General features: G+C 42.9%; 1 protein-coding gene across 1 annotated transcript; it reads left to right on the plus strand.

Annotated features, from left to right (window-relative positions):
* The first annotated feature begins 813 nt into the window (after positions 1-813).
* ZNF622 (zinc finger protein 622) lies at positions 814-14,450 on the plus strand. Its single transcript, XM_001917248.5, has 6 exons — positions 814-2,643; positions 3,452-3,712; positions 3,941-4,103; positions 6,965-7,077; positions 12,815-12,958; positions 14,190-14,450. The coding sequence occupies exons 1-6, from the start codon at positions 2,016-2,018 to the stop codon at positions 14,315-14,317; spliced, it is 1,437 nt and encodes a 478-aa protein (XP_001917283.1). The 5' UTR covers positions 814-2,015; the 3' UTR covers positions 14,318-14,450.
* Positions 14,451-15,076: the final 626 nt, after the last annotated feature.

A 15,076-nucleotide genomic window follows, 5' to 3' on the forward strand; every position in this document is an offset into this window, starting at 1 on the left:
TATGTTCACTGCAATTTGATGACACCCTGAGCCACCCAAATTCCTGACTTAGAGAAACTGAGGTAATCAAAGTTTGTTGTTTTAAGCTGCTAAATTTGGGGGGTAATTTGATACAGAGTAATAGGTAATACAATGCTATGGAGAAAAGTTACGCTTAGTAAAGTCAAGAGTTGGGGGTAGGCCCTATTTTTGACAAGATATGGATAAGCCCCTCTTATAAAGGCATTTGGGCAGAAATCTTAAAAGTAAGGGAGCAAGCCAGAAAAAGAATGTTCCAAACAGAAGAATAAAGGATTTCTAAGACTTGTAGGAACAAAAGATGCTCCATAGCTCCGTAGCCTTGTTAAAGGAACATCAAGGGGGTCAAGGTGTCTGCAGTGGGGTGAGCAGAATGGGGAGAAGAGTGTGGCAGGAGATCAGAGGCAGGGCTGGGGGTGGTGGCAGATCATATAGGACTTCCTAGAATAAAAAAGTGTCTTAGTTTATTCCAGCTGCTATAACAAAATACCACAGTCTAGGTGGCTTATAAACAGCAAACTTATTTCTCACAGTCTGGAGGCTGGAAGTCCAAGATCAGGGTGCCAATATAGTCTGGTGAGAGCCCTCATTTCTGGTCACAGACTTATTATATCCTCTGTCGAGTCTCTTTTAAGACAGCATTAAGCCTGTCAGGAGGGCAGAGCCCTAATCACTCCCCAAAGGCCCCACCTCCTAACACCATCACCTTGGGCATCGGGTTTTCAACATATGAATTCTGGGGGGGCACAAACATTCAGAACATAGCAATAAGGTGTTTGAACTCTACTCTGAGCCACGGGAAACCACTGGAGGGTTTTGAGCAAGAAGAGCAAAGTGACTTGACCTAGATTCTTAAATCCGTCTGTATGTTTGCGTAAAGGGCCGCTCGGATTCTGAAGACGCGGTGTTCAGTGCTGTAACAGGGCTGCCTGGTTCAGCCAGGCTGTGCAGAGGGGTCTAACCCCCCTGAGCCTTTAACATCCATGTCCCCATAGCCCTGCCCTGCTACCTAGGAGGCCACATAGTTAACGGAGCACACGGAATGGGGCTAGTCCGAACTGAGATGTGCTGCTAATTGTAAAACACACATTGGAGTTCCAAGATTTAGAACCAACAACCGAATCTAAAATTTCTCATGAAACCTTTTGCAGTGATTATATGTTGAGATGGCAATATTTTGGCTACACTGGGTTAAATAAAATACATCAGTCTCACCTCTTGCCTTTGTAAAAACGTGGCTACTATTCGAGTTAAGATTGCATACGTGGCTTGGACTACACTTGCACGGGCAGCGGCTCGGCTGCGGCTCTTTGCTCCTCACTGGCCAACTCGTCATTCACTAGTTTCGCCTGCGCCCTTCGCTGGAAGGGCCGCCCCAGACCCTCAGGTTTTCCCGTGAATTCCCTCGGTCTCCGGCCTGAGGCTCCGGTTTCCCGGACACCAGCCGCCCGGCGAGGGCTCAGGTGGTCCGACTGGCTGCTAAGCAGCAGCCCGCGCTTTCCCGACATCCATTCATCGGGCTGCAGGGGCGCGGCGCGCGGTCCTCGGAGAAGCCCGGACCCTCGCGTGGCCGCCTGGACCACTCCTCGGAGACCTGCTGACCCGAGAGCCGCCCCGGTACCCCACACCCACTTCTCGCGCAGTCGTCGCCTTAACCACCACGCAACACGAAAGAAAGTAGCGGAGGTGGCGCGGCACCCGTCAATCAACACCCACCTCAGGCCGACTGGGCGGGGCCTGGTTAGCCGCATACCTCCCTCGCCGTCCGCCCTTCTTGTTCTCGGAGGGGGCGTGACTACATGTCGGGAGGCGGGACTTCCTGTCCAGGGGGGAATAACTTCCCTGGTGTGCCGGAACTGCTCTCAGAGCGAGTCCGGAAGTCAGTGTAGGCTAGTTTTTCGTGGCGGCTGAGGCCGCTTAAGGACTGAACGCCTCGCGGGGTCAGAGCTCTGGTCTCTAGATTTCTGCTTTGGTCGCCTCTTATTTCCCGTCTGGCGATGGCGACGTACACCTGTATCACCTGCCGGGTGGCCTTCCGCGACGCGGAGCTGCAGCGGGCCCACTACAAGACGGATTGGCACCGCTACAACCTGAGGCGGAAAGTGGCGGACATGGCCCCAGTCACCGCCGAGGGCTTCCAGGAGCGTGTGCGGGCGCAGCGGGCCGTGGCGGAGCAGGAGAGCAAGGGCACCGCCACCTACTGCACCGTCTGCAGTAAGAAGTTTGCCTCCTTCAACGCCTACGAGAACCACCTCAAGTCCCGGCGGCATGTGGAGCTGGAGAAGAAGGCCGTGCAGGCCGTGAGCCGGAAGGTGGAGGTGATGAATGAGAAGAACCTGGAGAAGGGGCTGAGCGTGGACAGTGTAGACAAAGATGCCGTGAACGTCGCCATCCAGCAGGCCATCAAGGCTCAGCCGTCCATGTCCCCCAAGAAGACCTCCCCAGCGCTTAAGGAGGAGTCCAGGAGTCCCGCGGCGGTGGCTGATGGAGGACGTGGGACTCTCGACCGAGACCCGGCGGAGAAACCTCCCCGGCTCCAGTGGTTTGAACAGCAGGCGAAGAAGCTGGCAAAGCGGCAGGGAGAGGAGGAGAGTGAGGAGGAAGAGGAGGACCTGGATGAAGACGGTCAGGGCTCTGTCTGAGGGCAAGGGGAGGACGGGTCCCCCTTGCGTGTCCAGATGTACGCTGGAGATTGGAGGCGGGAGGTGTCAGTTTTTACGTGAAAATGATGCGTGAGGATGTTTAGATGCTTTCCGAAGTGACCTGCCTGGCCAGCATCCGCACAGGGCATTCCGTCTGTTTAGTTCGCTCTTGTAGATTCAGGGCCTAGAACCGTACTGGAGGGAGAAAAATAGGTGCTTAGTAAATATTTATAGAATGTGTCGTTGAATGAGGAAGCTTTTAACAGATGCCTGAGAGGACGTGTTACGTGCCACCCCATCTGCTGTAGAATTTGTAATTCTACTGGGTCTCTAGGGGTGATGGTTTTGTACTTCATTTAGTTGATTCAAACAGTAAAATGATTGGTTCAGAATCAGCTAGCTAACCTGAAATGAGGACATTGAGCCGGTAACCAGGCCTCCTTGACTTTGTGACCTATTTATTCCTGCCTTCCCGCATCACTTCCTATTAACACTGATATTGTAGGTGTTCGTATAAGCATAGGAAAGAAGCAAAAGACTTCCATTAAGGAGTTTACTCTGAGCTGGAAAAGGAAGATTAAGGAATTTCTTAGCCATACGAATTGGTATGTGGTAAATGAATAGATAAAATTGAGATCTTGAAAGAGGGTTTGCCCTCAGACATAATTGGCACCCTGTCTCCCCAAATAATAGGACTGTACCACTGTGTGTTTGTGAATCTTTCTGGTTTTTTTGATTATGGTTAACGCTTTTCTTAAACTAACTTTGTTTTTCAAATCTCTGGCCTGAAGATTGGGAAGATATTGATTCTGATGAAGAACTGGAATGTGAGGATGCTGAAGTGATGGACGAGGTCGAGGAGCAGGATGCAGAGGAGGAAGAGCCTGGGGGAAGCCCCCGCCTTGGTGCCATCCCTGTAACGGACTGCTTATTTTGTCCCCATCATTCAAGCTCCCTCGTGAAGAATGTGGCTCATATGACTAAAGTTCACAGCTTCTTTATTCCTGATATAGAATATCTTTCTGATCTTAAGGGGCTGATTAAATATTTGGGTAGGTACAGTAGTTTTACTTTTAGTGAGGAAATACCGCATTATTGGAGGGCAAGTCTTAAGGGAACATTAGTTTTGTGTTTCTTATCAATCTTTGATTTAATTACCTGCTTATTTTGTGAAGATCAAAAACTTGATGCATGCTTTTTGAATTGTGGAGCTAAATGGTGAGATTTAATCTGGCTGTAAAAAGCTCCTTTCATATTTTTTCCTCAAATTATTATTCCAGGAGAAAAAGTTGGTGTTGGGAAGATTTGCTTGTGGTGCAATGAGAAAGGGAAATCGTTCTACTCCACAGAAGCTGTACAGGCACATATGAATGACAAAAGCCACTGTAAGCTCTTCACAGATGGTGATGCTGCTTTGGAATTTGCAGACTTCTATGATTTTAGGTAAGTCTTTGGCTTGTAATGTGAACCGAAGTGTGGTCCTCATATTTGCATTGAATGATATGAGAAGTATCATTGACACTGAAGTGTGTCTTTATGTGATATGTTCTTTATAACTCTCGTAACACTTCTCATTCCCTCTCATTTCATAGATAAGAAACTGAGCCTAACAGAGTTAAACACACACATCTAAGAAAGACAGCTGATAAAGCAAGGATCTCAGGTGCAAACTGAAGTTTGTCTGACTTGAAAACTTATTTTTGTTTTTTTTGGATTTAAATGATCAGGAGTTCAGTTTTGTCAGTTGCATTGTGAACAGGGGGCGCAGAAATTAGGTTTCGCATTTTGGTTTCCCTGAGAATCCTTGAATCACAAGCTGTCTCCTAGGAAGTTGGGATGGTTGCTGAACAAGGCCAGTCCCAGGCATTTGATGGTGAGATTATCCCTTAGGTGGTTCACCCTTAACTAGAGACTTGAATAATTCGTACATCATGCAGCAAATCTACACTCAGCATTTGTGAACAGCTTCTTCCTAGTGTCAGGATGCCTATGACATAGCAAGAGTGTGCTACACAAGCAGGGGCGTATATTACCATGCCAGGCGTGCGTAGTCCACATGACACAAGTGTTCAGAAAAGTCCTAGTCTTTTAAGTCATCCTTTTGCCTTTTCCTCCTGATGTCTCATTTCTCTCTTGTAGTGAGGGAGGATTTTTCATTTTAGCCACTTTGATGGCTGTGTAGTGGTATCCCCTTGTGGTTTTAATTTGCCTTTCCCTGTAGTTGAGAATGTTTTTATATATTAATTGGCCATTTATCTGATCAAGTCTTTTGTTTTTCTATTGGGTTATCTGTTGTACTATTAACATTTTAGTGTGCATTTCTCCAATTATTTTCTTTGTATATTTGAACATTTCTCAGAACACAGATTCTTCTAGAACTGCACTGTCCAATATGGTAATTACTAGGTGTACTAGGTGTATTCATGTGGCTATTTCTTAATTAAAAATCAAATTAAAAAATTAAAAATTCAGTTCTTCAGTTGCACTACCTACATTTCAAAGCTCAGTGCTTAAAAGCACGTGTAACTCATAGCTACCATATTGGACACACAGACATAGAAAATTTCTTTCATCACAGAGTTCTTTTGGCCAACACTGTTCTAGAATTTGGCTTTATAGTGGTTAAATTGACAAGAGCTGTATCTCCAGTTCTGCATTCTCCTCCTCTTCCTCTCTGGCAGCCTTCCTAGGGAGAAACAAACAGATGAATTAGTTATAGGTCATTTGCACACTGTCTTTTTTTTTTAGGACAATTTTAGGTTCACAGCAAAATTGAGCAAAAGGTACTGAGATTTCTCATATGCTCCCTGCCCCCACACATGCATAGCCTCACTCGTTATCAACATTCCCCCTGGTGGTACGTTTGTTAGAGTTGATGAACCTACATTGACCCATCATCATCATTCAAAGTCCATAGTTTGTATTATATTTCCCTCTTGGTGTTGTACATTCTGTGAGTTTGGACAAATGTATAGTGACATGTATCCACCATTGCAGTGTCATACAGAGTAGGTTCACTGGCCTAAAAATCCTCTGTGCGCCACCTATTCATCACTCCCACCCTCCCTCCATCCCAGCCACTGGCAACCACTGGTCTTTAATGTCTCCATAGTTTTGCCTCGTCCAGAACATCATACAGTAAGAATCATGCATATGTATGTAGCCTTTTCAGGCTGGCTTCTTTCACTTAGTAATGTGCATTTAAGGTTTCTCCATGTCTTTTCATGGCTTGACAGCTCATTTCTTTTTGATCTGAATAATATTCCATTATCTGGATGTACCATAGTTTATCCATCCACCTATTGAAGGACATTTTGGTTGCTTCCGAGTTTTAGCAATTATGAATAAAGCTATAAACATCCATGTACAGGTTTTTATGTGGACATAAGTTTTCAGCTCCTTTGGGTAAAGACCAAGCAGAGCGATTGCTGGATCATATGGTAAGAGTATGTTTAATTTTGTAAGAAACCTCCAAACTTTTCCAAAGTGGCCGTACCATTTTTCATTCCCACCACTAATGAATGAGAGTTCCTTTTGCTCCACATTCCCACCAACAGTGAATGAGAGTTCCTCTTGCTCCACATTCTCACCAGCATTTGGTGCTATCACTGTTCTGGATTTTGGCCGTTCTACCAGGTGTGTCTTAGTGGCATCTCATTGTTTTAATTTGCATTTCCCTGTTGACATAAGATGTGGAGCATCTTTTTACATGCTTATTTGCCAACTGTGTATCTTTTTAGTGAGGTGTCTGTTAAGGTTTTTGGCCCATTTTTTAAGTGGGTTGTTTGTTTCTTATTATTGAGTTTTAAGAGTTCTTTGTATACTTTGGATAACAGTCCTTTATCAGATATGTTTTTTGAAAATATTTTCCCCCAGTCTGTGGCTTGTATTTTAATTCTATTGACATTGTTGTTCACAGAGCAGAACTTTTTAATTTTAATGAAGTCCAGCTTATCAATTATTTCATGGATTGTGCTTTTGGTGTCGTACCTAAAAAAGTCATCACCAAACCCTAAGTCATCTAGATTTTCTCCTATGTTATCTTTTAGGGGTTTTTATAGTTTTGTATCTTACGCTTCGGGCTGTGATCCATTTTGAGTTCATAGCTCATTTGCACACTTTTACTACAGAGAAAATGCTACCAAGTTGTTTTCTTTCCCAGACCGTTCAGCTTGTAGTCCCTGCAACTGTTTATCCCTCCCTTTAGATAGCTAGCGGGTTTGCCACGTTTACAAATACAGTTTATGTCTTTTAGTTAAACTTGAGGTGTTCGTCTATTTATTGATGCCACTTCACTATTACAGGAGTAGCTACCCAGATCACAGGGAAGGGGAGGACCGTGATGAGGCCGAGGAGTTGCCTTCTGAAAAGAGTTTAGAGTATGATGACGAAACTATGGAGCTAATTCTACCTTCTGGTAAGTGTATTTGTCAAAAATGAATAGCTTAATGCCAGTGAGATTGTTGGAGAGGCATGTTCCTGTCCATTCCCTTCCATGCTGAGGGAAATAGAACATAAAACTTAAAAGTGTGGGTTTATGTTCTCAGGTACATGGTAAACTCCAAAGGTTACCACTTAGCTCTGTGTTGGCTATTTAGTTTAAATTGGATCAGTATTTTTACTCCTCTTATGACTCAGAATGCTCTGAATCAGTTATTTCTTTTTAAATATGTAGGCCCTTTCTGTTCTGTTCTTTGTCTATTTTTTGGTCCCATTTAGGTTTTTCTTCTTAATCTTGATTTATTCTTATTCTTTGAACTGATTCCTGCTTCCTAGCATTGCTCAGACTTCCAGATGGTAGCCTGGCATGGGTGGATCTGATTTACAGCACCCGGGTTGCCTCTCTGTGTTCTGGTTGTGGGGGTGGCTTGGAGTTTGAATTCTGCCTTCTGCTTTGGAGAACAGGATTCATAATGGTGGGAATTTATCCCAGGTGTGAAAGATAAAAGCTATGAGTATGAGAAACATCCGCTATTGTTTACGATGTTATGATTAGCTGGTAAGAATGGGGAAGCTACAGAAAACATATGTGAGCAGGACAGGAAATGGAATGGTAGAGATAATAAGATCCTAATACCTGGTATTTACTGAGTTATGTTATTTTATATGTACATTATTTTATCTTTACAACAAGCCTGTCAGTTAGATTCTGTTATCTTTATTTGACCTATAAGTCAGCTGAAGCTTAGACAGGTTGGGTAATTTATCCAAGATCATAGACCCAGTCAATGAATCCTTTTCTTCACTTCCCGACACTGCCTCAGAAGATTTGCAGTAGTGGTGGGGTCAGGAGCAGCCACCTTGCCAGTGGAAATGTCTGTGATGAAGAAGCCACTCTCTAGTGTTGTTTTCCACACAGAATGTCACTGCTTAGCTACAGCCAGCCCTATTTAACTTTTTTAATAACCTTTTAAGGCTAAGGGCAGCTTTAGAGTATGAGAGTAGAAGGCAAGGGCAGGCACAACCTGTCTTGAAGATGTAATTCTTCCTACAGGGACAAGAAAGCTATAATGCAGTAGAATATTGTGGCCTGTACGATACACAGTAGCAAAATAGGCCTAAATATGTCACAGAGAACCTTTTCTACTCTAGTCTTCCTCTGGTGAAAATACCAGTACGCAACATCAGAAATGAGTTTAATAACTTTTTTTCTAAGACTTATTTTTTTTTTAGCCCTTTGTCTCATTAGCTTCTACATCCTTAAGTGTAGAATAAGATCACAACAGACCTAGAGTAAGTTGAATAAAGATGGTCCCTGTAAAGCAGTGTGTGGCATGTAGTAGGACCACTATGAATGTTGGCTTCATTTTGTATCGACATTAGCACATTATGTTATAAAAATGTGCACAATGAGCATTTCATATTTAATAAATATAGTCTAATTGAGAGAAATTTTCACCTGGACTTAAAATTTTTGAAACTTAAAGAGACTTCTTAGCTATCTAGAAATCATTTTCCTAGGATGATTGAGTTTTCTAAGGTCAGCCAAAGCCAAAATGGGCATCTTCTTAGGAATACTCTCTCTCTCTCCCACATCCAGAGGATTACTGAGTGCAGCTCCTAATTGGCTTTTGATTATTTTTTCTTTGTTTTCTCTTTACCCATTTGTCTGTGTCACCATTACAGCTTCCTGTCTGCTCATCTCCAATCTGGTGTCCACTTGACCACCAGAACATTCTTTCTAAAACAAACACCAGTCTCTTTTCCCTCTGGAATTCCTCCGGGGGAGCCACTGCCTTCAGGGTAGCTTAGTTTCTCCAGCTGGTCCCCCAGGTATCTTGTGCAATTCCTTTACCCTCCCCCTTGAGTTTCCCTTCTCTGGCACTTTGCGTGTGTGGTGCCTCTGTCTTACTCCTATTCTTCCTTTAAGACTTGGGTTCACCCCCCTGAAAGCCTTTCTGAACTCAGCTCCTGCCCTGCATAGGGAGAGTCTCCTCTGTTCCTATGACACTTGCGTATCTATCATAACATTCCTCTCACATCTCTGTAATTGTTGGCTTGCTTGACTGTCTGCCCCCATTACTTTTCAGAACAAAGATTACTTCTTTCATCTCAGCAGAGGCTCGCAGACACACAGAGCCAGATACATGTTTGTTGACTGAGAGGTTGGAGGCAACTTTTAAAAGGAAAGCAAGGTTGATTCCTTTGGGCCTGCCATAGTACAGGAAAAGGAGAGCAGAAGGAGCCATTCTGGGCTATGAAGTGACCTCGAGGGCTTAGAATGATATTTGCCTGCGGTACTGAGCAGCAGATTGCTTTGCCTTTACATTGTCATGTAGTCAAAGAAGAAACTGGCATGAAATTAACCTGAAGGTCCAGTTTCCCTAGTTTTTGAAGCCTGGGTTTCCTTGCTCACAGCTGCAGGTGCACTGACTGAGTCATGTTGCTTAAAGGGTTGGGTAATAAAGCTCAGGACGGCTCTTTGACCTGGACTTGGAAGTAGTGAGGTAGCTGGTGTGGTGTTAGAGCACTGTGAAATACTGTACTTTTAGACAGATTCAGGAAAGATCTAACCAACAGCCAGATACTGCCTTACCCTAGAGGTTTTTAACTGGGCCATGCACCCTTGTTTTCTGTGCGCGCATGGGCTCTGTTCCGGGAGAAGGTGATAGTGCCTTAAAGTCACATATGTGGCCGTGCACACTTTTTTAACTGAGTGGGTAAGTGCATATTTTCTGGGGAAAGGTTGTAGTTTCTTAAAAGCATCTGTGACCCAGAGAAGATTAAGAACCACTAATAAAAATATCTATACATCATGTGTTACCTTCATGGGTCTTCATAGATGATTGACTGCTGAGACCTTATAATAGAGTTTTTTAAATAGCAACAAAACATAGCTTTCTTAGTGAGTCAGAAACTACCAATATTCTGAAATTTCTTACGGTTATACTGATACATTGCTTTTAATGTCACCCATACTTGTACCATCTCATTTTAAAAATCAGTCATCTTTAAGTCAGTCTCGATGACAGTGAGGCATGATGGTTTGCTCCATGTCTCAGTACTGGTTTGGGAGGTTTTGTAATGAACCAAGACAATGGGATATCTCTGAATAAACACTATGTACCATGTAGTGATATTACAGCAGTATACTCCATCACCTGTTTGTGTCTTGGAAGAAATTTATCATTCAGAAACCTCTTCAGTTATGCCCAGTTGTATGACTGGGTTAGCATGGATTTTAATGTGAAGCTAATTGGAGAAGGAGTCTCATGTGGAGAGCTTAGTGATATTTAATCAACCACACTTAGTAGAGTCTGCTTTAAACTGGTTTCAAAGTCAGGACAGTATTTGTGATACCTTGGATTGAGTTAGTTCAGATCAAGATCACAGAGCCAATAACAAAGAGCATCCAGTAGAGGGCACTGTGGCATTTATTTTGAAGCCTGGGATCTGGCTCAGTTCCTTGAGTTTACTTCATTGCTGTTTAGTTCCTGTGGAGTAGGCTGGTGTGAAAGACACGTCCAGTTAGCTACTGACTAGCCAGATGAAACTGTTAGTGGATCCACAAGAAATACGTAATTAATCTTAGGAAAATTGTAGTTGGAGATATTTTGTTTTCCACCATCTAATGTCATTGATTGTAAGGCTGTTTGTTAGGTAAGAGTGGACAGTTCTCTAAGTGGTTGTTGCTCTGATGAAAGATAGATGGACAGGTTGTAGCTTCACCGTAGCTCAGGCATAACCCATCTGTTAGTTATTGGGCAGTCACACTGTGTTCTAAAAATAATTTTTCCTGATGAGGGCCTTCAAGTTGAGTTGTACTTAGCATGTTATACTTGGTGCTTAATGTCATGTGCTCACTGTCGTTGACCCAGGGCAGGGCCGCTCTGAGCACTGTATGTTTTCTGTTCTGCTTGCTGTCGGAAACCTTGGCATTGAGTAATGAAACCTTTTCAAGGATGTTTTAAAAAGCCACCTTCAATATATATTTCCAAATGCTGCTTAAGAATATAACTAGATTTATTATGTACGAATAACTAGCATATCATTTAATGATTTTGAAGTAATCATCATTGCAAATGTGGAACATCCTGACCTAACATTATAAATAGAAAATCACAATAAACAATGCTGGGGTTTCCTGCAAGAGCCTCCATTTAAGCTTGAGTCTTATCTGTCAGCTGTATCTGGGAGCTTGGTTAACTCTTACGCTGCCAGAGCAGTCAGGGGCAGGGAAACATGTTTTCATCCCTATTGGTATCTAAAGACCATAGCATCTTTGAATTGAGAGTTTCTCTTTGTCAGGCTCTTGAGTCTGATCGCAAAACAATCTACTGAAAGCAACTGCTTTTCCATATCCATGCAGCAATCAAGCTGTTTTCTAGGTAGCTTGCCAGGTGTAGGGACTTAAAATAAACTGACAGAATTTTTTCATGTAAATTAAAGGTGTAGATCCTAAAAGCAAATACGGCATCCACAATATTTATAGCATCCTGTTTATGGTCTTTCTGCACAAAAGATTCTGAACGAAATGGTTTTATGTATGTAAATGTAGAACTTTCCTAGAAACCATATACATGGTACTACCTACCTGTTTTTTCTTTATTCATTTTCAGTGGAAATAGCTGTTTCATATCTTGTGTATATGCTGCTGTTAAATTTCTACATGTTTACGTCTATCTGGGAAGGTATCTGATTGCTTATTTTTTAATATTCCTGTGAAAGCATAGCTTGTATTAGTAAGCTCTCAGGTGATGCTGATACCACTGGCCCGGGATCACCTTTTGAGAGCCATTGCTCTGATGGAGCCTGGAGTTAGTCATCACTGAATCCTGCCCCTTCCTGCCCCACCTGCTGTGAAGCTAAGATATAGGGGTCAGCACATTCTTCCTGTAAAGTGCTGGATAGTCAATAGAAATTGATTTCTGAAAGCATGATTGACTTGCATAGTTTTACCAGATTCCTCCAAATAGGCAAAGCTGTAAAGAGCATTCAGCTTAATCATCTTTTAAAATTCTAGTTCACCAGGTGATTTCCGTTATTTAGAAAGCAATAGCACAGGCTTTCTTAGCCTAGACTCTGCTGACATTCTGGACCAGATAATTCTTTATTGTGGAGGGCTGTCCTGTGCATTGTAGGATGTTTGGCAATATCCCTGACCCCTTCCCACTAGAGGCCATGAACCCCACTCTAGCTGTAACAACCAAAAACTTCTCCAGTCATTGCCAAATGCAACATCACCCCTATTTGAGAACCACTGCTATGGAGAATTTAAGCAAAAGAAAGGTGGATTGATTTCTGTTCTAGGTGCAGACTGTGGCTTGTAGACTTGAACATCAGGATTGTTCTCTGTGCTTAATCTTCTTTCCATAAAAAAAAGTTAGTCCCTTACCTCCCAGGGCTCTATTGCCTGTGTCAGGGAGGCATATTGTGTATAAGTAAGTACAAAGTGCTGAACTTTTTGCTTAACAGTGACTTGCCATTCTCTCTCTCTTTTTTTTTTTTTTAAATCTCTACTTCTGGTTTTCTTTCTTCCATTTTTTAATATGTTGCTTCATTTTTCTTCACCAGATAGAGCACTGTTTCTTTGAGCATATCCATTTTCCAGCTAGATACCCTTAAAAGTCTGATTTGGACAGCCCTTGCTTTATAGCTCTGCCTTTGAAAAACTATCCAACTCAGTGCTTAAATATTGCTCTTTCAAAAAACAGGTGCCAGAGTGGGTCATCGCTCCTTGATGAGATACTACAAACAGCGCTTTGGCTTGTCAAGAGCTGTAGCAGTTGCCAAGAATCAGAAGGCCGTGGGCCGGGTCCTCCAGCAGTACAGAGCCCTGGGGTGGACTGGCAGCACAGGTATGTCGATGCCGATGGCCGTGAACCAACCCGGGAGCTTGCATTACAGGAAGGGGCTTGGGTGGAGCTGATTCCATTTACGTTGTCCTTAGGATCCTCTCTAGGGGAGCTTAACTTCTTGGCTCTGGGGACTTCCGTTCCACTTGGTATGTTTATGGCAATGAACCCAAAGCTCCATGACTTGAAAACTTCATATTCCTGGCACAGTAACTTTCTAAAACTGTGTATACACTATTAACTTTTTCAGAAGGTAATAGTTACAAAAATAATTATTTAGTAATCATCAAAGGTTGAAATTATCCTGGAGGTTACCCAGAGGAATTAAATAGTATTCTTGTGGCAAATAGCTTGAGCTATGGAGTCAATCATGACTTATCTGAAATACTTATAGGCTCTTATACAATAAGCACAAGTAATTTAATTAACCTGAGCCTCTATTTCCTCATTTATAAAATGGAGATGATAATAATAGGACCTACCTCTTGGAGTTGTGCAGGTTGAATGGCATAATGCTTGTACGGTATAGTACATGCACATAAGAAAGACTAGCTATCACTCCTTTCTATAATTTTCCCATAGAAAACTTAGTAAGAGTCAGAGGAATAAAGCAGTCCACTGAAATTGTTAAGCTTTGAAACCTCATCAATATGAAATTATTTAAATCCATTCTGATGTGTATGCTGTATGAAGCTCCATCCTTAGATCTTAAGGGAACATAGCAATCCACTAGAGGACTGTGGAGAGGATAAGAGGAGAGCTCCCTTCTGATGGCTGGAAAGCTCTGGACAACTGCCATCCATTGTAAATGCTACCATGTTTATCTACAGTGGTTTCCTTCACTATGGCTACCTGTGAGCTGTGAGGCTGCTAAATCTAGCAGACACTGGCTTCAGCTGACTCTTGTCAGGAATTGTCTGACTCAGTTTAGAGTCTCTGCCTTTCTCTGTCCCCTTAGATCACTGGGGCTTCACCTTTGGGCTCATGGACTCTCTCCAGATGATGAAAAATAAAGAGACTGATCCCAGTGAAATGTATATATATGGAATTTCTAGTATGCAATTCTGCAGTGTGCATAAACCCCCCAGGCCCATTTCGTGGAGACCTCAAGTTAGCAACTCTTATTTAAATATAAGAGCCCCAAACTAACTTTGAGATTCTCTGCAAAGATTGGATTTCTCTGATCAGAAATAGTAGACCCTTGCCTCATTTCTTATCCCCTTTCCAACCACAGGAGCAGCTCTTATGCGTGAGCGGGACATGCAGTATGTCCAAAGGATGAAATCAAAGTGGATGCTGAAGACAGGAATGAAGAACAATGCCACCAAGCAGATGCACTTTAGGGTCCAAGTGAGATTCTGAGGGTCTGCTGGGGCTTGAGTGACCTGTCTCCTGCACAGGTGTCCTCCTGGCCTGAGGGCCACTGGGAGCTTTTTGCTGCTACTTCTCCCTGTATTTCATCTGTTCTGACCTAATAATAAAAGTCAGAATCACATTGGCTTTCAAAGGTCATTTTGGGATAGGGTTTAAAGGTTATGCTTTCACAAAGTGATTGTTGTGTCTACTGGACTTTGGGACCCACTCTGCTGCTTGGCAGTTGCCTTATCGCCTCAGCTTCTAACTGATTATGGCTGTCAGAATAACATGGGAAACTCAGGAGGGACTGGTCCACTCCAAACTTAGTTTAACTTTCAGAAGACTAACTTGACCTGTCATGGCACTGGAACCCAAGGGGGCTTTAAGGTTTATGTAGGAGCAAAGTTAAGTGTCACTCATTTGAATGTTTCGTGGCTCACGAAGTAGTGAAAGTCTCTCAGGGCATGTTCATTAAATCTAGGCAAAGTTAAAGAGCATGTCAGTGGCTTCCTGTAAAGATTCTTTATTTGTAAATGTGAATACACAAGAATGACAGTGCTGTGCACATAGACTCCGCTTCCAGTGCTGCCTTTACTTGGGCAGTTAGTTTAGGAAGAAAATAAACAAAATTTTAGATCCCATTTTAGAAACAAAAATTACCTCGGGGTTAAATCTCTGAAGAGATTCTCAGTTTAGGTGGTTGAGAGGAAGAAGGAAAATATTGGAAATGAAGTTCAAATCCATTGAGCTACTTTTGTGACTTTG

This window comes from Equus caballus, chromosome 21 (genome assembly GCF_041296265.1).
Source record: "Equus caballus isolate H_3958 breed thoroughbred chromosome 21, TB-T2T, whole genome shotgun sequence".
Lineage (NCBI taxonomy): Eukaryota > Metazoa > Chordata > Mammalia > Perissodactyla > Equidae > Equus > Equus caballus.

Coding starts and splice junctions, on each gene's coding strand:
- ZNF622 (XM_001917248.5), top strand. CDS start 2,016: ATGGCGACGTACACCTGTATCACCTGCCGGGTGGCCTTCCGCGACGCG. Junction 4,104..6,964: donor GCAGACTTCTATGATTTTAG/GTAAGTCTTTGG, acceptor TCACTATTACAG/GAGTAGCTACCCAGATCACA. Junction 12,959..14,189: donor GGGGTGGACTGGCAGCACAG/GTATGTCGATGC, acceptor TTCCAACCACAG/GAGCAGCTCTTATGCGTGAG.